The sequence below is a fragment of the Bolinopsis microptera genome, unplaced genomic scaffold (genome assembly GCF_026151205.1).
Source record: "Bolinopsis microptera isolate Bmic1 unplaced genomic scaffold, MBARI_Bmic_1.0 sca6, whole genome shotgun sequence".
Lineage (NCBI taxonomy): Eukaryota > Metazoa > Ctenophora > Tentaculata > Lobata > Bolinopsidae > Bolinopsis > Bolinopsis microptera.
Genome location: NW_026971778.1, coordinates 8,141 through 33,408, shown reverse-complemented (window position 1 = coordinate 33,408; position 25,268 = coordinate 8,141). Strand labels below are relative to the sequence as shown.

Genomic DNA, 25,268 nt, shown 5'->3' with positions numbered 1-25,268 from the left:
TCCAGACGAAACATATTGCTTGTAATTAGCTTCAGTCCTACTTCAGGTGCAAAGCACTACTGATTTGTCGTTAATTAATTCAGTTACTGCTGAAAACAGAATCTTAATGTAATACAGTGAAAAAGAAAATTTCTCAGAGAGACTTCGTTTTAGCACCTAGATCAATTCTGAATAAAATCGCCATATCACATGAGTTTCATAACTCTAATAGATTCAAGATTGAGAAGGCAATGGTTTTAACTCCGTCAGATAAAAATAGGGCCCCAATTTATTGATTTAAGTGACTTTAAATTGACTACTGTAGAGGAGGTGAATCACATTCTCCAGCTTGTTTGATTATATATAAGCTTACTCGTTATTGGCCTCTTTAGCAGTAGTCAAGTAGTCTACAATTGTTTTAATAATTCTACAATTGATCACAATTGTTTCAATATTTCGCCCAGATTTCCGTATCTCGATCACTGTCTTTTCTTAGAGAGAAAAATAACTGAAACAAAAAAATGGTCCTCACTAATTTTCTGGTTTCGTGCTATAAAATAAATCCTTGTGTTTGAAGTAACAAATCACTTTCACAGGTGGTATGTAGGTAAGATCACCAGAGCGGTTACAAACCAGTTATTGCTGGACAAAGAGTCAGGATTATACCTTGTCAGGGACTCTTCAACATGCCAGGGAGACTACGTGTTGTGTGTCAGGTTAGTTAATTTGTTTGTTTGTTTGTTTGTTTGTTTGTTTGTTTGTTTGTTTGTTTGTTTGTTTGTTTGTTTCTTTGTTTGTTTGTTTGTTTGTTTGTTTGTTTGTTTGTTTGTTTGTTTGTTTCTTTGTTTCTTTGTTTGTTTCTTTGTTTGTTTGTTTGTTGGGACAGATTTTATTATTGAAACTTTACAAATTGCTGTGAATTCTTATATTTGTCATTGCGTTTGAAATACAAACAAAAGTTTATATAGATTTGCAAAAATATTTGTCCATCCGAATTTCGATTTGATATAACGCAAGTTTGCACTCTTCAAAACTTCTCAAGTCGCTTACTCCGCTTACCTATAATCTATAATCAAAGTGAAATTTGAGCGGCCCTGGTACATGTTGATTACTGCATAGTCTAAATGTGAGATAAGAATTCCCTCTTCACATGACTTAGTTGTACATTTTCACATTTTTATTTACAAACATTCGAGAAATTCCATGCGTGTCGTGTTTCACATACTATCAATCTATGTCCCTCTTCGTAACATATTTATATACGTTATAACGTATCGAATTCGTTGGTACAGTGTGAAGTATGTGTATAAATATAAGGGCTAATAACAGGGTCATTGTTCAGGGTCTACTTCTTGGCAAGTTACATGCAGTAACAAATCATGCAAGAGTCGGATCGTGAGCAATTGTCAAGTGTTATGTTTTGGACCACGCACATTGTATTGAGTGTTTCAAAGATGTTATCTCTTTCTGTAAACCTGCTTGAAAATATCCCACAGTCCATGGGAATGTAATTTGAGCAGGTCCCACGTTATGAACAATAGCATAGTACTTAACATTTGAGTAGTAAGAACTCTATTTCTTATTCCTAAATTGTACACTCTTATTTTAGGAAGCGTTCAAAGTTCGCACCTTATATTACTTTATTACGTTATCACCTCAATACAAAAGCTTTGTTTTTAAAAAAAGCTTTGTGCTTCTGGAGGCCATATGTTTTCATTAGAGGGGTCTAAAAATGGTAAAAAGGGCTTGGGTTAAATGTGACAATTCCGTAAACTGTAGTTGGGGAGGTATATTTAATTTGCTGTGTGCCAATTTGTGAGCCACTGTCAAGTACCCACACACACACACAGACGTACGCTACATACTTTACAATTTACATCCCATACTATAAGTCACTCAACAGGCCTGGCAATAATTTACACAAATATTTACCTCCCAGTGAAAACAACAAAGTCAGCAACTACATTATAAACTCGAAGCCGAATGGCTGTTACAAGATTGGTGAAAACATCTTTGACAGTCTACAGAAAGTAATTAAGTTCTACACCGACAGCCTTTTGGATACCACCACTCTCAAGAGGATTGTTGTTATTGAGAAAGTCAGGGGCAAATACGATTTTCCCGGAAGGGTGAGTCTAGAACTTTCCGTTTCTCGGTTTTCATTTGCAACTTTATAATTAGTTGATGAGTTTTATGTACTTTTACATATTTAATTTAACATATTTAATTTAAAATTTCCGGTAATTTAGTGTTTAATTAAAGCAATGTATTAACTCATGTAACGGTGTGTTTACTGCCAATTTAGTTTTCCTCAAACACTAATTCTTCACTTTTATATAATAATGCACTTCTAAGTTGTGGCAAATGGGATATTTAAGAGAAACCATTTACTCAACATACATAATGAATCCTTATAATATATGTAATCCCTACACTAGAAATTTAATGCCCTCATCACTTTATATTTAATATAGTTAAAACAGAATGTTGTCTGCTCTAGAAGAGAGAAATAACAATTAGTTTGTTTGCAGGATGAAGAAGATTTACCTTTTAGAAAGGGTGAACTTTTGTACGTGATAGAGAAACCAGAGGAGCAGTGGTGGGAAGCCCTTAATCAAGAAGGAAAAACTGGCAGTATTCCAGCACCATATGTTACGGTAAGTAAAGTTGACCAGTAGCATTCCAGAATGAAGTTAGTAGCATTCCAGTAGCAATGTTTGCAAAACGTGTTACATCATGGTAGTACCGGATAGAAGACAAGTTTTAGTTAGTATTGCAGCATTAAGTGTTTCGGCTAATAATTTAACCGGTAGCCACACTCTATTACAATTGGCAGCCTTTTGTGCGAGCTGTACGCCTTTGTACGGGGTCTAAAACTTGTAATTCTACAGGTTAAACTTAATTTCGGGAACCTTTGATTCTTAAAGTTCACTAATTTTAACAAGATCGCGTTGTCCATATGTCAGATATTAAACGGGTTGTAAACGGCGATCTGCACTGGAACTAGGGTATCCCTGGGCATTTCAACCCATGTAAACATAACACTTATACTCCAGATTCGAAGCCACTATTATATATATATATTCGGCCTCCTAAGAATGATATAGCTACGGCTTGAAATGTCCAACTTGTCTGGTTTCTTCCATATTTTATTACACTCTCTCTACAACCGGGATCAATAGTATAATCAGTCACGTGAACAATCACACCACAACTGTTCATGTTATCAGCAGAACTATAATTAGTAGTGGAATGTATGCTGATAAGTATAAAGTTAGTGAGATTGTAAACACTGTGCTGATTGGTTGAGTGTAATGCCAGTGTATAATGAGAGAGTGTGTAGTGACCTGTTGATAGGTTGAGAAGTAAACGTGTAGGATATGAGATACACTTATCTTAGTCGGGGACCCCATGGATACCACACTGGAGATATTTATATACCTTCTCTCATACCCCTCTTGTTTAAAACTGTAAGCAATGTTCTTCAAGAAAAATGTGTGGAATGTTGCAGTAGGAATTTGGAGAGATTTTGTAAATTCGGCTGAAATTCAGATGATATTATTACAGAGATTATGATACCCACAGTGACATCAACATCCCCCTCTCATACCCACTCTCATACCCCTCTCATACTCCCTCTCATACCCCCTCTCATACCCCCTCTCAATTCTCATACCCCCTCTCATACCCCCTCTCATACCCCCTCTCGGCTCTCATTCCCCCCACTCATACCCCCTCTCATACCCCCTCTCATACCCCCTCTCATACCCCCTCTCATACCCCCTCTCATACCCCCTCTCATACCCCCTCTCGGCTCTCATACCCCCTCTCGGCTCTCATACCCCCTCTCATACCCCCTCTCATACCCCCTCTCAGCTCTCATACCCCCTCTCGTACCCCCTCTCATACCCCTTTCATACCCCCTCTCATACCCCCTCTCGGCTCTCATACCCCCTCTCATACCCCCTCTTATACCCCCTCTCATACCCCCTCTCATACCCCCTCTCGGCTCTCATACCCCTTCTCACATCACTACTACATGCAATGTGCGTACTATAAGTAACATCATGTACTAATGCTAGTAAGTAGCACAAAGCCGGAAACTCTTGCAATAGTAGCTGTGTAATAGGGTCACTAGGTAATCACTGAAGAGCCAGCCAACCGTACCTGTTACAGACACACGTGATATTTGGGGTGATCTGTAATGTACTAACAGGGCAACATCTAGTTCCCTATACACTGTACTGTGTAGTTCATACAGAAGATATATGTCCTTCTGCATCAGAGGGGTCATTAGAACTTGAAGATTGAAATTGAGTCGAGAGAATAAATATTCTCAGAATATAGGCATCACTATTTCCTGCACAGTATTATACTGCAGAAAGGGAGATAAGTTAATAATAATACAGACTCTCAGACTGTTCTGTAGTATAAAGCGGGTAAAAAGCACCGTCGACAAGCTTCTTCTCTAAGATAAAAGGTTATTTCAAAGTATATTGAGGGTCCTCCAAAGTCTAAACATTAAAAAGATCAGTAAACTAAGATATATCCACTAAACTAAGATAAAACTGAAGGAAAACGGGATTACTTAAAAATGGCTGAATTACGGGAATATTAAATATAAGAGAGGCGGGTAGGGTTTCACAAAGTCTGAGGAAACCACATGACAGGACCCATAACACGTGACATGATGACGGAGGGAGACATAGTATTAATCCTATAGCTGTAGTGCGGGAAGGTTTACAAGTGTGTTCCTTATCAGTATTGTGTGTGTGAGTGTGTGCATGGTATACCAAGTAGTGGTGGTCAGTGTGTTCCTTTCAGTATCGTGTCCGGGTTATACTTCGTCCTGAGTTTTAGTTTCTTACGTCAACTTTTGTTTTTATCAGTGATATCGTGAAATAGTGAGATTGTTTTGAATTGATAGTTGGTTACTTGTGGTTATTCAGTTACGTGACTGAGCTTTGTATAAAACAGTTTGTGTGAAGATCGCACCAAGGAATGTTTGGTTGTTTCGGTTCTTCCGAAGATAAGAAATCAGAATTAAAGGTAATGTGAAGTGTAGTAAGTGCTAGTGTATAGTAAACTAGGGTATAGTTTTAGTAGTGTTGTGACCAGTATTGTTGCAAATATTAAGATCATAAGATTTTACCCAACCCACATAGTATGCCAGCAGATGTTTAATCGGGGGGTTTACTTCACTTCTAATGTTAGTTTTCGTAAATTTCTATCAGGAAAGGTGACGAATTGCTCTCTGTTTCAAAAACTCCCTATTAACTACAGCACTACAACAGCGGGCCAAATATTTAAAATACTAAAGTCGAAACCCAAAAAATCTTCACTAAAACCACAGGTCACATTGTGTCCAAAAATAGAGTTTTGAGATAATCTCATGTATATACAGTTTTCAATACAAAGTTGATATTTTTTGTACGTGTCTTATTTAGTGAATTTGTGGATATTTTCTGTTTTCCAGTCGTTCTGTCTATGACAGCAAAACATATCATTTTGATTGCATGTCACATGTTAACTTGATGTGAACCAAACATGGTATGTCCGAAAATGAACTTACAATGTTTGGTGTATGATGGGCTTATACTTTACCGTAAACAATTCAAACGAACATGGCACGTCCGAGAAAGGAATGATCATGAGTGATTTATATTTTGAAAAAGATTTCAGAATCAGATATGTTTGCCTCTAGATGATATATTAATGTCCACTTCATAGACCATGTGACACATTTATTAATTTTTTTTGACATAGATGAGTTGATTTTACCAAACATTGTATCATCCATTTTGTACAAACAATGTTTGGCCTAAAAATTTGCTGGATTTTGTTTTGAAACTGTACTTACAATGTGTGGAATTAAACGTAGATTCTTGATATGCAGAAATCTCGATTTTGAGAAAAATGGAGGTACAATGTTTGGCATAAATGTGACCAGAGCTAGAGTTGTAGTTATTCAATTACGCGACTGAGCTTGTATAAAACAGTTTTTGTGAAGTTCGAACCAAGGAATGTTTGGTTGTTTCGGTTCTTCCGAAGATAAGAAATCGGAATCAAAGGTAATGTGAAGTGTAGTAGGTACTAGGGTATAGTAAACTAGGGTATAGTTTTAGTAGTGTTGTGACCAGTATTGTTGCAAATATTAAGATCATAAGATTTTACCCAACCCACATAGTATGCCAGCAGATGTTTAATCGGGGGGTTTACTTCACTTCTAATGTTAGTTTTCGTAAATTTCTATCAGGAAAGGTGACGAATTGCTCTCTGTTTCAAAAACTCCCTATTAACTACAGCACTACAACAGCGGGCCAAATATTTAAAATACTAAAGTCGAAACCCAAAAGTCCTGCTAGTCATTTTAATTTGATAATATTTTTGTTTTATGAACCGGGCTAGTCCTGACCACACATTCACCACAGGTCGAGAGCACAGTACCGCCACCAGTATCCACGCCGGTAGCAGAATCGGCAGTGCCAGTACCGCCTCCCCAGCCGGCAGCAGTTCCTCTGTCCGCGCCCCTCCAACCTCCTCCTCCCCCTCTTAACAGCATGCCCCGTACCTCCAGCAACGCAGTTAGTATTATTTAATTGAAATGTTGATCCTATCCTTTTAGAAGTTCTGGAACCTGTTAACGAGTTTTTCTGTCCCCTTAATTATTGTAGTGGTTGTTTTTTTGTCTCTTTGATATTTTATTAACGATATTCGTATGTGACAAATGACAGAGGCCGTAGACTGAATTGGCTAAGATTTTAGTGCTTTGTTACGATTGCAGTGCTTTGTTAAGAGCGTTTATACCCGTAAGGCGTTTGCTCCAGCGGTTTATTAAGTTACAATGGTGATGTTGTATTGGTTATTAAGTTACAATGCTGATGTTGTATTGGTTATTAAGTTACAATGGTGATGTTGTATTGGTTATTGTGTCAATTGTTCTGTCGTAAAGCCCTGTCTGGATTGTGTTTCTTATTGTTTCTTATTGTTTCCCATTGTTCATCTGTTAAATGGCAGACTGTAGGTTAAGGTTACTTCGTCTATTTTACACTTGTTAGATTCTTTAATTACAACCCATATTATAAGGTTAACTTGTTGGAAATGTAACTTTATTCCTGATATTTGTCATGACTTCAGAGTGGCTCACCGGTAACAGCTGTTGCAATTATGGACAGGAACCCTAGTGCATACGATCAGAAATTCCTAGCTTTCAAGGTACTTTTGTATATTCATGTTAGATTTAATGAACAGAGTCTTGAATATTGATGAGATGAACATTATAAGCCGTACAATGTTCGAGTTTTAAACTTGTTTACCCAGTACCCAGTCACAAAGCTAGTTACCTACTAAGATTGTACAAGTTCTTATTCGATTTAAAATCATCAAGCTGGCCGTGATTTCTATTGTAAGTTTTCAATAGTGATTATCCCATGTTACCTATCCTACTATAGTGCATATTTTTAATTTAACGTTTTCCTGATACAATATTTTTTTTAAATGTATTTGTTAATAAAAACAAAATGATGTGACTTAATTTCAGGCTGGTGATATAATAAGGGTTACAAAACAGAACGAAGATGGTTTATGGGAAGGGGAATGCGAGGGGAGAACTGGACTTTTCCCCTTTAATCATGTTAAAGTTCAAGCATCTTAGGATTAGGTCAGTATTTTACATTTTTATAAAACTTTTTCTTTATAGTCAGCCACCTTCGTCCCTTTGATAATAATTTACTGCAGAACTTGCAAATTCGTTTGAATAAATACTCAAAATAGGATAATTTTGGTTGGGATTTGATTTGGTGTTGGCCCTCGAACTGATCATAAAATAACGAATGACAATAACTTACAATATAATAAAATCATGGCGCAGTATATTAAGCTGACCTTCCATTTAATGACGGTCTCGAAAAGTAATTGTTGGATTCCGTTCAAATAACAACGCAGAGTGTCTCTCGCTAGTACTAAAATATTGAAATCTCATGCTCGATTGATTTTATGCTGATCAAAACACCTTTAATTATAACTTTCCCTAGATAATAGGTCATTAAATCAATTACAAAATGTCTCACTTACCCCCTATTTCAGATCTATAATAATAGTGTGCCATACCTACCAACCAACCAACCGACTGATGAAATTGGAGCGATTGTCGTGTTGTTCCCAACTATTGCTAAGACGCGTGATTGTATTATTATGGTGTGGTGTAGACCAACACGATTTGATTGTTTTAATTTCCAACACTCACGATGTCGGTCACGTGTTTTAACAATAGATGGGGATATCACTGTTTAATGCATTGTGTGTTTATTTAGTCGACTTATTTTCTCATATATATTATCAAATCGACGTAGCGTGAACTAAGGAACTCATTTAGATATTCACAGAGATTTATTGTGTACCTACCTAGTGTATGACACAAAGTATATGAGCTTTATTTTGCTATTAATTAAATTCTGCGATGATGACTCTTAACCGCATGGATATTGATTTTTGAATGTTACCCTGTGTACTTAACGTTTGGAATATTACGCTAGTCGATTTGAGTTTTGTTGATGAAGTTGTGGCGTTGAGCTCCGTTAACATTAATTTAGCGCTGATTCTTTATTGAACGAATCTTGTTTCGTGACGATTAACGTTTAAGATTTATACTCAAGTCTATCTGTTTTTCGTTCAATTGATTTTTGTAAATGGTGATCATTTTTCTCTGAGCAGTTCAGTAACATGTACAGCAAACTGGTTTATCTTTAAAAGTTTTTCACGCAGTTTTATCCGCTTCTATGAACCTAACACTTTAACAGATCTCAAAAGATGGTTTTAAAATCTTCCAGAATCTGAGATGAACATATTGACGAACTAATCTGCTTTATTTTTATACGATTTAAGTGTGTTCAACTCTTCTTAGACTTTGATTTTCCATTGGTTCGTAAACAACCCCATGTAGCCACTAGTCCTACAAAAAAACCAACCTTTTAACTCCAACTCTACCTACGACTGTGTATCATATCGACTCACACGGACGGTGAGGAATTATTGTCTTAGTCGGCCGGCGCGACTGCCGAATCAAATAATAACTTGGAATACAAACTATGAAACGCATTCAAAATACGCGCGCCTTAATCGATCACGGCTGTTCAGAACGTCGATTGTTTGTTTGTTTGTTTGTTTATAGAACCCGTCCCCAATCTCGTATCGGGAAAGGACTAAACTCAGGTCTGAGTGTGAATACGGGTGGTACCTGCAAGAGTGTTCATTAAGCAGAACGTCGATTTCTGAGATTCTAATTAGATGAGAGCACGTTTCCTTGATTTTTGTAGTGGATTTGTAGTGCTTTTCACCCCTGTAGTGCTTTTATGTTCCGGGGTAGGTGGGACATGTTTTAGTTTAAAAATGGGTTCTGCCTGTCCCAAACCATCATAAAAATCAAGTTTCGACCTCTCAACCCACTCGGGCCACTCCCAGGGGCCACGCCCATCCCAAAATGACCGAAATCCAGCTAAAATCCAGACTTTAAAATCTTTACCCCTGTAGTGCTTTTATGTTCCGGGGTAGGTGGGACATGTTTTAGTTTTAAAATGGGTTCTGCCTGTCCCAAACCATCATAAAAATCAAGTTTCGACCTCTCAACCCACTCGGGCCACTCCCAGGGGCCACGCCCATCCCAAAATGACCGAAATCCAGCTAAAATCCAGACTTTAAAATCTTTACCCCTGTAGTGCTTTTATGTTCCGGGGTAGGTGGGACATGTTTTAGTTTAAAAATGGGTTCTGCCTGTCCCAAACCATCATAAAAATCAAGTTTCGACCTCTCAACCCACTCGGGCCACTCCCAGGGGCCACGCCCATCCCAAAATGACCGAAATCCAGCTAAAATCCAGACTTTAAAATCTTTACCCCTGTAGTGCTTTAATGTTCCGGGGTAGGTGGGACATGTTTTAGTTTAAAAATGGGTTCTGCCTGTCCCAAACCATCATAAAAATCAAGTTTCGACCTCTCAACCCACTCGGGCCACTCCCAGGGGCCACGCCCATCCCAAAATGACCGAAATCCAGCTAAAATCCAGACTTTAAAATCTTTACCCCTGTAGTGCTTTTACGTTCCGGGGTAGGTGGGACATGTTTTAGTTTAAAAATGGGTTCTGCCTGTCCCAAACCATCATAAAAATCAAGTTTCGACCTCTCAACCCACTCGGGCCACTCCCAGGGGCCACGCCCATCCCAAAATGACCGAAATCCAGCTAAAATCCAGACTTTAAAATCTTTACCCCTGTAGTGCTTTTATGTTCCGGGGTAGGTGGGACATGTTTTAGTTTAAAAATGGGTTCTGCCTGTCCCAAACCACCATAAAAATCAAGTTTCGACCTCTCAACCCACTCGGGCCACTCCCAGGGGCCACGCCCATCCCAAAATGACCGAAATCCAGCTAAAATCCAGACTTTAAAATCTTTACCCCTGTAGTGCTTTTATGTTCCGGGGTAGGTGGGACATGTTTTAGTTTAAAAATGGGTTCTGCCTGTCCCAAACCATCATAAAAATCAAGTTTCGACCTCTCAACCCACTCGGGCCACTCCCAGGGGCCACGCCCATCCCAAAATGACCGAAATCCAGCTAAAATCCAGACTTTAAAATCTTTACCCCTGTAGTGCTTTTATGTTCCGGGGTAGGTGGGACATGTTTTAGTTTAAAAATGGGTTCTGCCTGTCCCAAACCATCATAAAAATCAAGTTACGACCTCTCAACCCACTCGGGCCACTCCCAGGGGCCACGCCCATCCCAAAATGACCGAAATCCAGCTAAAATCCAGACTTTAAAATCTTTACCCCTGTAGTGCTTTTATGTTCCGGGGTAGGTGGGACATGTTTTAGTTTAAAAATGGGTTCTGCCTGTCCCAAACCATCATAAAAATCAAGTTTCGACCTCTCAACCCACTCGGGCCACTCCCAGGGGCCACGCCCATCCCAAAATGACCGAAATCCAGCTAAAATCCAGACTTTAAAATCTTTACCCCTGTAGTGCTTTTATGTTCCGGGGTAGGTGGGACATGTTTTAGTTTAAAAATGGGTTCTGCCTGTCCCAAACCATCATAAAAATCAAGTTTCGACCTCTCAACCCACTCGGGCCACTCCCAGGGGCCACGCCCATCCCAAAATGACCGAAATCCAGCTAAAATCCAGACTTTAAAATCTTTACCCCTGTAGTGCTTTTATGTTCCGGGGTAGGTGGGACATGTTTTAGTTTAAAAATGGGTTCTGCCTGTCCCAAACCATCATAAAAATCAAGTTTCGACCTCTCAACCCACTCGGGCCACTCCCAGGGGCCACGCCCATCCCAAAATGACCGAAATCCAGCTAAAATCCAGACTTTAAAATCTTTACCCCTGTAGTGCTTTTATGTTCCGGGGTAGGTGGGACATGTTTTAGTTTAAAAATGGGTTCTGCCTGTCCCAAACCATCATAAAAATCAAGTTTCGACCTCTCAACCCACTCGGGCCACTCCCAGGGGCCACGCCCATCCCAAAATGACCGAAATCCAGCTAAAATCCAGACTTTAAAATCTTTACCCCTGTAGTGCTTTTATGTTCCGGGGTAGGTGGGACATGTTTTAGTTTAAAAATGGGTTCTGCCTGTCCCAAACCATCATAAAAATCAAGTTTCGACCTCTCAACCCACTCAGGCCACTCCCAGGGGCCACGCCCATCCCAAAATGACCGAAATCCAGCTAAAATCCAGACTTTAAAATCTTTACCCCTGTAGTGCTTTTATGTTCCGGGGTAGGTGGGACATGTTTTAGTTTAAAAATGGGTTCTGCCTGTCCCAAACCATCATAAAAATCAAGTTTCGACCTCTCAACCCACTCGGGCCACTCCCAGGGGCCACGCCCATCCCAAAATGACCGAAATCCAGCTAAAATCCAGACTTTAAAATCTTTACCCCTGTAGTGCTTTTATGTTCCGGGGTAGGTGGGACATGTTTTAGTTTAAAAATGGGTTCTGCCTGTCCCAAACCATCATAAAAATCAAGTTTCGACCTCTCAACCCACTCGGGCCACTCCCAGGGGCCACGCCCATCCCAAAATGACCGAAATCCAGCTAAAATCCAGACTTTAAAGGGCACTTTCAAAAACTATGTTAACGAATCTGTCACGGGAAAAATTTCAACTTCTAGAAGCTCTCATTTGGTGGATAAACTCAATATTTTGATTAAACTTTTTTTCAGCATAGGATTTGCGATAGTTCAACTTTTACAAAAAGAATCAAATGTCTACTATATCTATGAGCAGAGATACACGCATTTAAATCAGGGCTAATAATGGTGGATATACTTTTCAGAGGGGTTTGGTGGATATATCATTTGTTGGCCTGTAACTTTACGTGTGGTTAATTTATGGTGATTATTTAAAGGACCAGTTAACTGAAAAAAAAGTTATCCTCATATTTTGACACATTGTGACAAATAGCAAACTAAGCAACGAGTCGAAATTCCTAAATCTCTAACTGCTCTCTAACGCGTGTAAATAGCGTTTGTATTATTTTGGCGATGACGTCATAAAGTCCCTCCCGCGCGCAGAAGAGCTCGTGAGACTGTATTTTACAGGTAGAAAATGGACATAATACAATCTTTTCCCCCAAATAACTCGAAAAGTAAGTAATTTAGGGTACATGTTGCTTCATAAGTTGTATATAAACATGGCCATTCTGCACAATTTGCACACATTCAAAAACCTTTAGGGCCTTCATAGCCCAAGTTACCAGATACCCATAGTTTTGTATGATTTCTGGAACCGAAAATCAGTTTTTCGCCAATAACTGAAAAAGTAAGCACTTTAAGGCATATGTTTGTTCGTAAGTCATATATTAATATGCTAATTGCGGTTCTTTTGCACCCTGTCTAAAGACTCTATCACGATCCTATCGAAAATGGGCTCAGCACCACGCCCAAAATGGTTTTTGGCGAATTTCTCGAAAAGTAAGGATTTTAGGCCATGTGTTGCTCAATAAATCCTATATAAATATGCATATGCGGCTTCGTTTAAGCCTATTTTGAAGCCTCTACGACCTTCAGAAGCAAGGGGTCGGTTACGTTATTGGGTCAATATGGGCGTGGCCCTCCTGGGTTTTCTCCACGGTCAAAAAAATGTCTCCAAACGAAAATCGTTTATTCATACCTTAAGGAAGGTCTGTGCAAAGTTTCGAGAGTATTTGAACATTTGCAGGTTCATTTCCATAAATGTCCATAAATGACTGGAGTACACAACTTAAGAGTTAACTTTAGAGAAAGTCATAAGTCATTTATCTCAAATTAAGCTGTTAGTGTCCATGATCAACCTGTGGCGACAATGTTTTACGTGAAATGTAAAAATCAGGAGTAATATAAAAAGTGTATTTTTAGATTAAAGTGCTAGCTCATAGTTTTAGAATTGTATAGATTATAACGTTGGTCGTTTAGCCATCTAACAATCGATCGTGCCGTAATATATGGCTAGAGAATAATAGGGTCTTGGAAATTCTATAATTGTTCAGTGGGTCGATTGACTGAACACGTTTGCACTTGGTATTTAAACTTACCAGTAGTTTATTTATGTTATGTACCGATGATAATGCAATTAGGATAACAACTAGGTAAGCCGTAAGTCTAATTCAAAACACACTGCACACCGTACACTCCGAACAGTATTACTGTTTGGTAGACCCGAGACCAGGTATTTTGGCGGGAATTCTGTTCCCACGGCACTGTTCTGATAGAAGCTACTTCTACTAATGGTCCCAGAGGAACGGCCGTAAAGTAGCCAGACTTCTTGTCTCCTGTACTGGGCACTGGCTGACACATGCGGATTAAAGTTATAAATTTCGCTATATGCTATAAATATAATTGCTCTCGGAATTGAACAAACTCCTACTTATCTAGATCCTTTCTAAATTCGTTAGAGTTTCATGGACAAAAATAATCGGTACAGTCTCCCTAGCTGCTTGTGTAATTAAGCAATGAAAGCAATCCAAAATTATCACATATGACATAAGTTGTAATAGCAGAAACTTTCTAACCGTACATTCACCCGCCACTGTTCAAGAACCTATATCACTGTTTAAAATCATGACGTGAGCACTGTACATCCAATCAGCTATTCCTTTAGTTAGAATGATAGCCAAAACTATAAGGATTTTGGAGAACTAGGGTAATAGTCATAATTCTAAAATTTGAGTGAGTTACATGTGTTTTATTGACGATGATAAACATTTGTAATGTAAATTACGCTATGCAAGCGCGCACTGAGGGACTTTATGACGTCACGAGGCCACAGCTTATTATTGCAATAACACGCGTTACACGTACGATAGAGAGTTGGTTCTTTCGGCGATACGATTCTTTACCAGTTTGTCACAGCTGATTTAAATCTTAGCCAAATTGGAGACTACAAATTTTTCAGTTAACTGGTCCTTTAAAGATAGAATTGTAGCAAATCGATATGCCTCTATGATAAAAGGCGAAAAAAAAGAAAGATTTCAATTTTAAGGCTAGATATGGTGGATAATAAAACGATGAAATAAAATTCAATACCGAAAATTTTCAACTGAAAAAATTATATTGGTCAACAAGTTCACCAGCTTTACTCAGTGAACGTATCAGGTTGGAAATCGTTTCAAGTTTATGACAGCATAGAAGATTTAATTTTTAGGCCATTTTTGGTGGATATATTGGAGCTTCAAGATTGATTTTATTTTTAAGTCAAATTCTGTGTCAATAATTCAGGTTATCCATTGTTAGACCCCAATTATCTCGTCTAGAAGCTGAAAATGTATACAATTATTGCTCTAGGGCCATAATGAATGGATATAGTTTCATACGAACTTAACAAACTGTTTCCTTTCAGCCTTTAGAGATGTTTTTGGTGGATAAAAGCTCTAAAACGGGAAAATTTGCTTTTGTATCCACTATATTTGGCCCTAGATTTGTTCAATTTTGAAATCATGAATGATTTTAGTTAGTTTAGACCATTTTCTGGGTGACCTTATAAAATAATAACCGAAACCTGCCTTTTGAGGCCCAATTTGGTGGATATTAAATGTGAATAACCTACCTCAGCGATTGAAATAACGATTTCTTTACTGATAACGTATGTTATCCACTTTTAATCGTAAATTATTCCATCCCAAAGTTAAAATAGCTTAAAATTATTGCTCTGAGGTCGTAAAGGAGGGCTATAGTTTCAAGTAAACGTTCCAAACATTCTCCATTTAGGGCCGTTTTTGGTGGATAAATGCCTAAGAAATTAGCTTAAAAACGGTTAAATTTGCTTTTTTATCCACTATTTTTGGCCTTAGATTTGCTAAATTATGAAATCATACACTGATATTGGTTTGTTTAGACCTTTTTCTTGTTCAGCACAAAATGTGATAAGCTCAAGCCGACTTTTAAGGCCAAAATTGATGGATATCAAAATATCCAGGTCGATATTTTAAGTATTTTTGAGTTAATTATCCACCAAATTGGCCCTAAAAGCTTAAAATACCATACTACCTTTTATATTAATGTTCAACATCCTATATTTCATCTTTTTCAACTGTTTCTAATCATGATAATGTCTTATTTATTGATATTTTGGTAGCATTTACGTGTTTAACTAATTAACATCATTATATCCACCAAAAATAGCCTTTTCACTTGAATCTCGAACTTTATAGTTGATGCCATAGATTTAACATTGCCTTTGCACCATTTTAAGACCAGTAAATTGATGTTAGCTAACAAATAACAGTCTTAAAAAAGAGGTAAAAAAATATATCCACCAAATTTGGCCCTTAAGAAAAATCCCGGCCCTACATATGAAATTGTGAAGTTATAACGATTATTTATAAGTCTCAATCATATTTTAGGAGTTTAGATGGAATTAAATATTTTTAAAGGCCACCTGAAGTGGATTGGTCTGTTTCACTTTTATCCACCAGATTTAGCCCTAAATCGAAACAAAAAGTGGCAGATAGTAAAGGTTGGGGTTTAGCACACCATATCCTGAAGTTTCATCCCGTTCCAAAAATTATCCACCAAATTATGCCACAAAAACTGATTTTTGACAAATTTTAACATTTTTTCCGTGACAGATGTTTTTGAAAGTGCCCTAAAATCTTTACCCCTGTAGTGCTTTTATGTTCCGGGGTAGGTGGGACATGTTTTAGTTTAAAAATGGGTTCTGCCTGTCCCAAACCATCATAAAAATCAAGTTTCGACCTCTCAACCAACTCGGGCCACTCCCAGGGGCCACGCCCATCCCAAAATGACCGAAATCCAGCTAAAATCCAGACTTTAAAATCTTTACCCCTGTAGTGCTTTTATGTTCCGGGGTAGGTGGGACATGTTTTAGTTTAAAAATGGGTTCTGCCTGTCCCAAACCATCATAAAAATCAAGTTTCGACCTCTCAACCCACTCGGGCCACTCCCAGGGGCCACGCCCATCCCAAGTGGGGAGTGGCCCGAGTGGGTTGAGAGGTCGAAACTTGATTTTTATGATGGTTTGGGACAGGCAGAACCCATTTTTAAACTAAAACATGTCCCACCTACCCCGGAACATAAAAGCACTACAGGGGTAAAGATTTTAAAGTCTGGATTTTAGCTGGATTTCGGTCATTTTGGGATGGGCGTGGCCCCTGGGAGTGGCCCGAGTGGGTTGAGAGGTCGAAACTTGATTTTTATGATGGTTTGGGACAGGCAGAACCCATTTTTAAACTAAAACATGTCCCACCTACCCCGGAACATAAAAGCACTACAGGGGTAAAGATTTTAAAGTCTGGATTTTAGCTGGATTTCGGTCATTTTGGGATGGGCGTGGCCCCTGGGAGTGGCCCGAGTGGGTTGAGAGGTCGAAACTTGATTTTTATGATGGTTTGGGACAGGCAGAACCCATTTTTAAACTAAAACATGTCCCACCTACCCCGGAACATAAAAGCACTACAGGGGTAAAGATTTTAAAGTCTGGATTTTAGCTGGATTTCGGTCATTTTGGGATGGGCGTGGCCCCTGGGAGTGGCCTGAGTGGGTTGAGAGGTCGAAACTTGATTTTTATGATGGTTTGGGACAGGCAGAACCCATTTTAAAACTAAAACATGTCCCACCTACCCCGGAACATAAAAGCACTACAGGGGTAAAGATTTTAAAGTCTGGATTTTAGCTGGATTTCGGTCATTTTGGGATGGGCGTGGCCCCTGGGAGTGGCCCGAGTGGGTTGAGAGGTCGAAACTTGATTTTTATGATGGTTTGGGACAGGCAGAACCCATTTTTAAACTAAAACATGTCCCACCTACCCCGGAGAATAAAAGCACTACAGGGGTAAAGATTTTAAAGTCTGGATTTTAGCTGGATTTCGGTCATTTTGGGATGGGCGTGGCCCCTGGGAGTGGCCCGAGTGGGTTGAGAGGTCGAAACTTGATTTTTATGATGGTTTGGGACAGGCAGAACCCATTTTTAAACTAAAACATGTCCCACCTACCCCGGAACATAAAAGCACTACAGGGGTAAAGATTTTAAAGTCTGGATTTTAGCTGGATTTCGGTCATTTTGGGATGGGCGTGGCCCCTGGGAGTGGCCCGAGTGGGTTGAGAGGTCGAAACTTGATTTTTATGATGGTTTGGGACAGGCAGAACCCATTTTTAAACTAAAACATGTCCCACCTACCCCGGAACATAAAAGCACTACAGGGGTAAAGATTTTAAAGTCTGGATTTTAGCTGGATTTCGGTCATTTTGGGATGGGCGTGGCCCCTGGGAGTGGCCCGAGTGGGTTGAGAGGTCGAAACTTGATTTTTATGATGGTTTGGGACAGGCAGAACCCATTTTTAAACTAAAACATGTCCCACCTACCCCGGAGAATAAAAGCACTACAGGGGTAAAGATTTTAAAGTCTGGATTTTAGCTGGATTTCGGTCATTTTGGGATGGGCGTGGCCCCTGGGAGTGGCCCGAGTGGGTTGAGAGGTCGAAACTTGATTTTTATGATGGTTTGGGACAGGCAGAACCCATTTTTAAACTAAAACATGTCCCACCTACCCCGGAACATAAAAGCACTACAGGGGTAAAGATTTTAAAGTCTGGATTTTAGCTGGATTTCGGTCATTTTGGGATGGGCGTGGCCCCTGGGAGTGGCCCGAGTGGGTTGAGAGGTCGAAACTTGATTTTTATGATGGTTTGGGACAGGCAGAACCCATTTTAAAACTAAAACATGTCCCACCTACCACAGAACATAAAAGCACTACAGGGGTAAAGATTTTAAAGTCTGGATTTTAGCTGGATTTCGGTCATTTTGGGATGGGCGTGGCCCCTGGGAGTGGCCCGAGTGGGTTGAGAGGTCGAAACTTGATTTTTATGATGGTTTGGGACAGGCAGAACCCATTTTTAAACTAAAACATGTCCCACCTACCCCGGAACATAAAAGCACTGCAGGGGTAAAGATTTTAAAGTCTGGATTTTAGCTGGATTTCGGTCATTTTGGGATGGGCGTGGCCCCTGGGAGTGGCCCGAGTGGGTTGAGAGGTCGAAACTTGATTTTTATGATGGTTTGGGACAGGCAGAACCCATTTAAAACTAAAACATGTCCCACCTACCCCGGAACATAAAAGCACTACAGGGGTAAAGATTTTAAAGTCTGGATTTTAGCTGGATTTCGGTCATTTTGGGATGGGCGTGGCCCCTGGGAGTGGCCCGAGTGGGTTGAGAGGTCGAAACTTGATTTTTATGATGGTTTGGGACAGGCAGAACCCATTTTAAACTAAAACATGTCCCACCTACCCCGGAACATAAAAGCACTACAGGGGTAAAGATTTTAAAGTCTGGATTTTAACTGGATTTCGGTCATTTTGGGATGGGCGTGGCCCCTGGGAGTGGCCTGAGTGGGTTGAGAGGTCGAAACTTGATTTTTATGATGGTTTGGGACAGGCAGAACCCATTTTTAAACTAAAACATGTCCCACCTACCCCGGAACATAAAAGCACTACAGGGGTAAAGATTTTAAAGTCTGGATTTTAGCTGGATTTCGGTCATTTTGGGATGGGCGTGGCCCCTGGGAGTGGCCCGAGTGGGTTGAGAGGTCGAAACTTGATTTTTATGATGGTTTGGGACAGGCAGAACCCATTTTTAAACTAAAACATGTCCCACCTACCCTGGAACATAAAAGCACTACAGGGTTAAAGATTTTAAAGTCTGGATTTTAGCTGGATTTCGGTCATTTTTGGATGGGCGTGGCCCCTGGGAGTGGCCCGAGTGGGTTGAGAGGTCGAAACTTGATTTTTATGATGGTTTGGGACAGGCAGAACCCATTTTTAAACTAAAACATGTCCCACCTACCCCGGAACATAAAAGCACTACAGGGGTAAAGATTTTAAAGTCTGGATTTTAGCTGGATTTCGGTCATTTTGGGATGGGCGTGGCCCCTGGGAGTGGCCCGAGTGGGTTGAGAGTTCGAAACTTGATTTTTATGATGGTTTGGGACAGGCAGAACCCATTTTTAAACTAAAACATGTCCCACCTACCCTGAAACATAAAAGCACTACAGGGGTAAAGATTTTAAAGTCTGGATTTTAGCTGGATTTCGGTCATTTTGGGATGGGCGTGGCTCCTGGGAGTGGCCCGAGTGGGTTGAGAGGTCGAAACTTGATTTTTATGATGGTTTGGGACAGGCAGAACCCATTTTAAAACTAAAACATGTCCCACCTACCCCGGAACATAAAAGCACTACAGGGGTAAAGATTTTAAAGTCTGGATTTTAGCTGGATTTCGGTCATTTTGGGATGGGCGTGGCCCCTGGGAGTGGCCCGAGTTGGTTGAGAGGTCGAAACTTGATTTTTATGATGGTTTGGGACAGGCAGAACCCATTTTTAAACTAAAACATGTCCCACCTACCCCGGAACATAAAAGCACTACAGGGGTAAAGATTTTAAAGTCTGGATTTTAGCTGGATTTCGGTCATTTTGGGATGGGCGTGGCCCCTGGGAGTGGCCCGAGTGGGTTGAGAGGTCGAAACTTGATTTTTATGATGGTTTGGGACAGGCAGAACCCATTTTTAAACTAAAACATGTCCCACCTACCCCGGAACATAAAAGCACTACAGGGGTAAAGATTTTAAAGTCTGGATTTTAGCTGGATTTCGGTCATTTTGGGATGGGCGTTTTCCCTGGGAGTGGCCCGAGTGGGTTGAGAGGTCGAAACTTGATTTTTATGATGGTTTGGGACAGGCAGAACCCATTTTTAAACTAAAACATGTCCCACCTACCCCGGAACATAAAAGCACTACAGGGGTAAAGATTTTAAAGTCTGGATTTTAGCTGGATTTCGGTCATTTTGGGATGGGCGTGGCCCCTGGGAGTGGCCCGAGTGGGTTGAGAGGTCGAAACTTGATTTTTATGATGGTTTGGGACAGGCAGAACCCATTTTAAAACTAAAACATGTCCCACCTACCCGGAACATAAAAGCACTACAGGGGTAAAGATTTTAAAGTCTGGATTTTAGCTGGATTTCAGTAATTTTGGGATTGGCATTGCCTCTGGGAGTGGCTTGAGTGGTTCAAGAGCTTAAAACTTGGTCTTTGTGATGGTTTGGGATATGTACTACATATTTAACCACCAAAACATGTTTCAAATACTCAGCAACACAAATCCCCTTCAAGGCCCAGGGGTAAAGATTCTCATTCTGGATTTTTAGGGATTTGTCACAGATTTCAAGTTATTTGGGACTTTGGGATGGGCGGCCTGAGTGGGGTTGGATGTGTTACTTAGATTTTCATATCTTATAAGTGTCTATAAAAGTATAAGTACGAGCAGTTTATTGAAACTTCTGACTTCTACCGTCGTAGATTCTACAATGATAAATATTTTAACGTACGTGCGGCGCGCAAAATCCACTACAAAATCCACTACAAAATACAGGGAAACGTCTTCTGAATTAGATAGGATTCCCCTAGGATATATCTTGTCATACGTTGTATTACACGAAGTGCGCGGCTCCGGCCCCTGTATCGTCGACTATAGTGAAGCGACAGTGGGGGTCACCACGTGATACAAGTCAACCCTTCCAGATCGTGTCAGATGCGAAGCAAGAATGCTAGTCGGAGCGGCGAAGTCCTCCAATTCCGAGAGGCAATAGGATTTTCTCTCGGACCCGATAGGAAATGTAAAACCTATCGGATCCGGCGCAAATAGGGTACTTGTCGCACTACGATCCAGGTAGCGACAGTGTCGATCTTGGAGGTTTCGCACTAGGGTTAAACGGGTGATACTCTTAAAATATCTGTTCCATATATTTGATATTGGACCGTCCAGGCGTCCAACTCGGCGCGCGTCCTGGTAGGTTGTAAGCCTACACACTAGGGTACGTGTCGCACATACTACAGTACGTGAACCATTTGCGCCCGGATAGGAGGTTCACGTACTCTAGTGCGACACGTACCCAAGTGCGAAACCTCCAAAATCGACACTGTCGCGGTAAAGTCAAAAGTACGCTACCTGGATCGTAGTGCGACACGTACCCTAGTGCGACAGAGAATTTTCAAGGCCGACACTGTCGCTGGTCGCACTACTAGGTAGTGCGCTATCGACAGTGAGCCGCGCGTGCCGACTCTAGGATGGTTTTTTAGCGCTAATTTCGGCCAGCACAATTTTCTTCAAACAAATAGATATTAAGTATCCTTCTTACTGGGCCGCGCTCAGCCTTTCATTCCGCCTAACAACATTAAAGCCTGGGGTCCTCAAGTAAGTATCCTTCCCGACCTCTAATTGCAACAAAAATTGGTAAGCTTACTCATAGACTTACAAGGAAAGTGTCCGAAAAGTTTAAAGCATATCCAACCATCAGACATTATGTTACAGCTAAAAGCAGCGTATTTTGCCCCATTTTGATCACTATATCAACCCCGATATCTACCAAATTTTTAGGACAGTTGTGAAAGCCCTATTGGAAGGTCGTCACCAATTTTCAGAATGATCTCATTCAAGGAACTGAAGATATATCCAAATAATACGACATAAATCAACGAATTTGGTCAAATTTGGTCAAATTACGCGACTTTTACAGCTAATTTTGCTCCAAAAGCCGCGCACCATCAAATATGGCACCTAGACGAAACTCACTGATCTTTCCAAAAAGGTATAACAAATTTGGTACTGTGAAAATTCTCACAGTCTCTAGAAAACAATGGTACAAAAAATTTTTAAATCCGAGCAAGTTTATTTTTATGGTGCACCCCCTAGCACTACAGTGAACATAATAGCCTGGGGTCCCCAGGTAAGGTTTGTAGCACGATGCGTTACTGTACCGCGCCGCGCACTCAATGCATGAGGCTTAGCGCTAGATCGGCGAAATGCGCTACAGTGCCTCGCCGAGCTGCGATGAATTGATATCGTCAATTAAGGTTATGGTTAGGGTTGGGATTAGGGTTTATGTAAAACCGTTTTGTACGGCTGTAAAACCATAAAAACCAAAGTCACGTGAAATTTTTTGGCGAGCGAATTAGGGTTCTAATTAAAATAGGCGTTACTGGGCCGCGCTCAGCCTGTCATTCCGCCAAATCTCTATTAAATGTTTATGAACATAAAAGCCTGAGGTCCCCAGGTAAGATCAGAATAGGCGCAGTTTTAATCTCCGCTAAAAGCACACTCCCCAAATTGCGCGCATTGCTGTAACTTCTTTCAAACTTCATGAATCGAGATAAACTATTTTGCAATGTATACAAAGATAATATATGCACTTATACAAATCATTTGGAATACTTTTGTCATACGTTGTATGACCCGCCGCGCACGAAGTGCGCGGCTCCCCCTGTATCTTCAGGACGATAAAGGGGTTTCACCATAGTGAAACGACCGTGGGGGTTGCAACGTGATACAAGAATAATTTTGAAAGAGAATAACAAGCTCAAGAACACTACTGACGTATTTCTCCATAAAAAGTACAATAGAGTAGGAAGCTTTTGTCGAGGTGCCTTAAAATGATTTTAAATGATTCCTTGATACATGTTTCGTATCCAAATATCAGAGATATTATTTTTCCGCCTTCGGCGGCGCGCGCTTCGCGCGCGAAAAGTGGCATGCAACGTATGTCAAATGATTCCCCGTTCAATTTTGGTCGAGGAGCGCCAACTTAGTGCAGAATCAAGCAAGTTATAAACATATTTTATACGTATCAAATTGGATGTGCTTTTGGCGGAGATATAACGTGCGCCATTAGAATAAGAGATGCAAAGGATTGACATCGTGATTCAACCCCCTGACCCCCTGGCTACGTGCCTGGAATAGGGGACGAAACGTTTGCATATTTTCACAATTTTGTTTCCCCTTATTTAACTTTTATCACGTTGTGACCACACAGTCGCTTCACCATGGTGTAGAGTTTCTACGATACAGGGGAACCGCGCAGTCGTGCGCGGCGGGTCATACAACGTAGGACAATATTTAATCACATACCCTTTTTTATTTAATCTTTAAAAGTTTTCGTAGGCTAAATTTTATCTGGGTGTGTCTTTAAACCAAAATTATTTAAGTTCTGTTTTTAAATTGCAAACTATAATCATTTTATCTAATTGACTGAACCTAGGCTTAGGGTGCATACTGCATTTACAATATGAAGAAAGATAATTTCAGAAAGTTAGCCCTAAATTATGAAATGAGCTGCCATTAAAAGTGTAGTGCGATGCGTTACTGTGCTGCGCCGCGCACTCAACGAGGCTTCTCACAGTGACATGCGCTGGAAAATGCATACACATTAACGTTTATTTAGTATATAAAGTTTAATACCCTTGCCTGGTTTAAAATATAAATGTGGATTGCTTTTTCAGGTTGTATTGTGTCTTGAACTATTTTCGTGGCACACCTGTGCATTTTTAAGTTGTGCCACTATAATATAAAAGTTTAGATTATTATTATTATTATTTTAAAATATGCATTGTTGTCTCTGTTGGCTGTGTGCGTGGCGGGATGTATATATGGTTGAAATTCAAATTTTATTGATTGAAATAAATTTTCGTGCACATACAGAATGAATGGTTAATAATTTAATATTATATATGTAGACCAAGGTCTGTGCACGGGATGCTTCCTGGAAGAATCCAGTTCTTTTAGCGGGGCACCCTACCTAAAGCCAAATTGAGATATAATAATCATATTCCTAGTGAAATAATCAGAAATCGAATACCAATCAAATAATATGATATATAGGAGTAGTAACCATATTTACTATGCAAAATGCCCCAACCACATAGTGTAAATTTATATAGAATTCAAATTCCATATCATCATTAAACCTCAATAGTCAATATAATAGCCCAAGCAAAATTAAATAACTTCTTATATACCTTACTGTCATACTACAAATTAATTAAACATTTGAAATCTGTTAACCAGAGAATAAATTTCTAAACCTAATGCAAGTGAAATAATTTAGATGCAATAATGAATGCCTAATGTGAGTATCATCTGTCAATGTCCTTGTAAAAAAGTCTGTAAAAGAGATATGAGTAACTAATATAGAAGAAAAAACAGGAAGTTGTCGTCTGTTGAAAAATAAATAAAATATCTAGAATATAAATTAGAATATAAAATAACATTCAGTCAATGTGTCGTCAATAAACTGTACAATTATCAAATGTTAAAACTGGGTGATACAGTCACCAAAAATAAATACTAAGTATAATAAGTAAAGAAATTAAATGTGGTCTATAAAACTACCACTAGGTATAATAGGTCAATAAATTAAAAGTGGTTTATAAAACTACCACTGTGCGAACCCTTTCTCCAGTTAAAACATGTCAGTCATGTGTAAAATCAATCAAAATGGTAAGGTGGTAAAAAAGGGAAAATCCTTTCGATATATCAATTATATATGCCTCAGATTTAAAAGAATTAGAAGATACTTAGTTATCGTCGACTATGATTGCAGTGTAAAATTTGTCATATGAATTGTCGACGGTATAATTAGGGTCTGTTGTTATAGATGAGAGTAGCTGTTTCTTATACGAATCACTAAAGCTTTTAACATCGGGCAGATTTCGTAGATCTGTTGGAACATTATTCCAACATTTTGCCCCCAAGTATTGAAAGTTTTTATGTGATGTTGATCTATTGACATAAAGGTTGCAGCTTTCGCCGCTCCTACTACCTCCTGATATGTAACTAAATTTGTTCATAAAGTTTGCAGGACAATTGTCATGGATGATTCTAAACATATAATTTGACAGATGGAGTTGTCTTCTAAGATGGAGTGGTAACCATTTCATGTCTCTATAAACATTAAGGCTGCTCTCTGTTTGTGGAACGTTGAGAGCTAT

At 39.6% G+C, this 25,268-nt stretch overlaps 1 protein-coding gene across 1 annotated transcript in view; it reads left to right on the top strand.

The window, feature by feature from the left end:
* Window positions 1-8,880, top strand: part of LOC134825674 (crk-like protein) — a 38,143-nt gene extending 29,263 nt beyond the window's left edge. The window contains exons 3-9 of the mRNA XM_063837875.1: window positions 576-695; window positions 1,919-2,108; window positions 2,511-2,636; window positions 6,411-6,563; window positions 7,117-7,194; window positions 7,520-7,639; window positions 8,065-8,880. Of these exons, the coding sequence (XP_063693945.1) occupies window positions 576-695; window positions 1,919-2,108; window positions 2,511-2,636; window positions 6,411-6,563; window positions 7,117-7,194; window positions 7,520-7,633 (781 nt within the window). The 3' untranslated portion in view covers window positions 7,634-7,639; window positions 8,065-8,880. The remainder of the gene's footprint in view (window positions 1-575; window positions 696-1,918; window positions 2,109-2,510; window positions 2,637-6,410; window positions 6,564-7,116; window positions 7,195-7,519; window positions 7,640-8,064) is intronic.
* The last annotated feature ends 16,388 nt before the right edge of the window (window positions 8,881-25,268 follow it).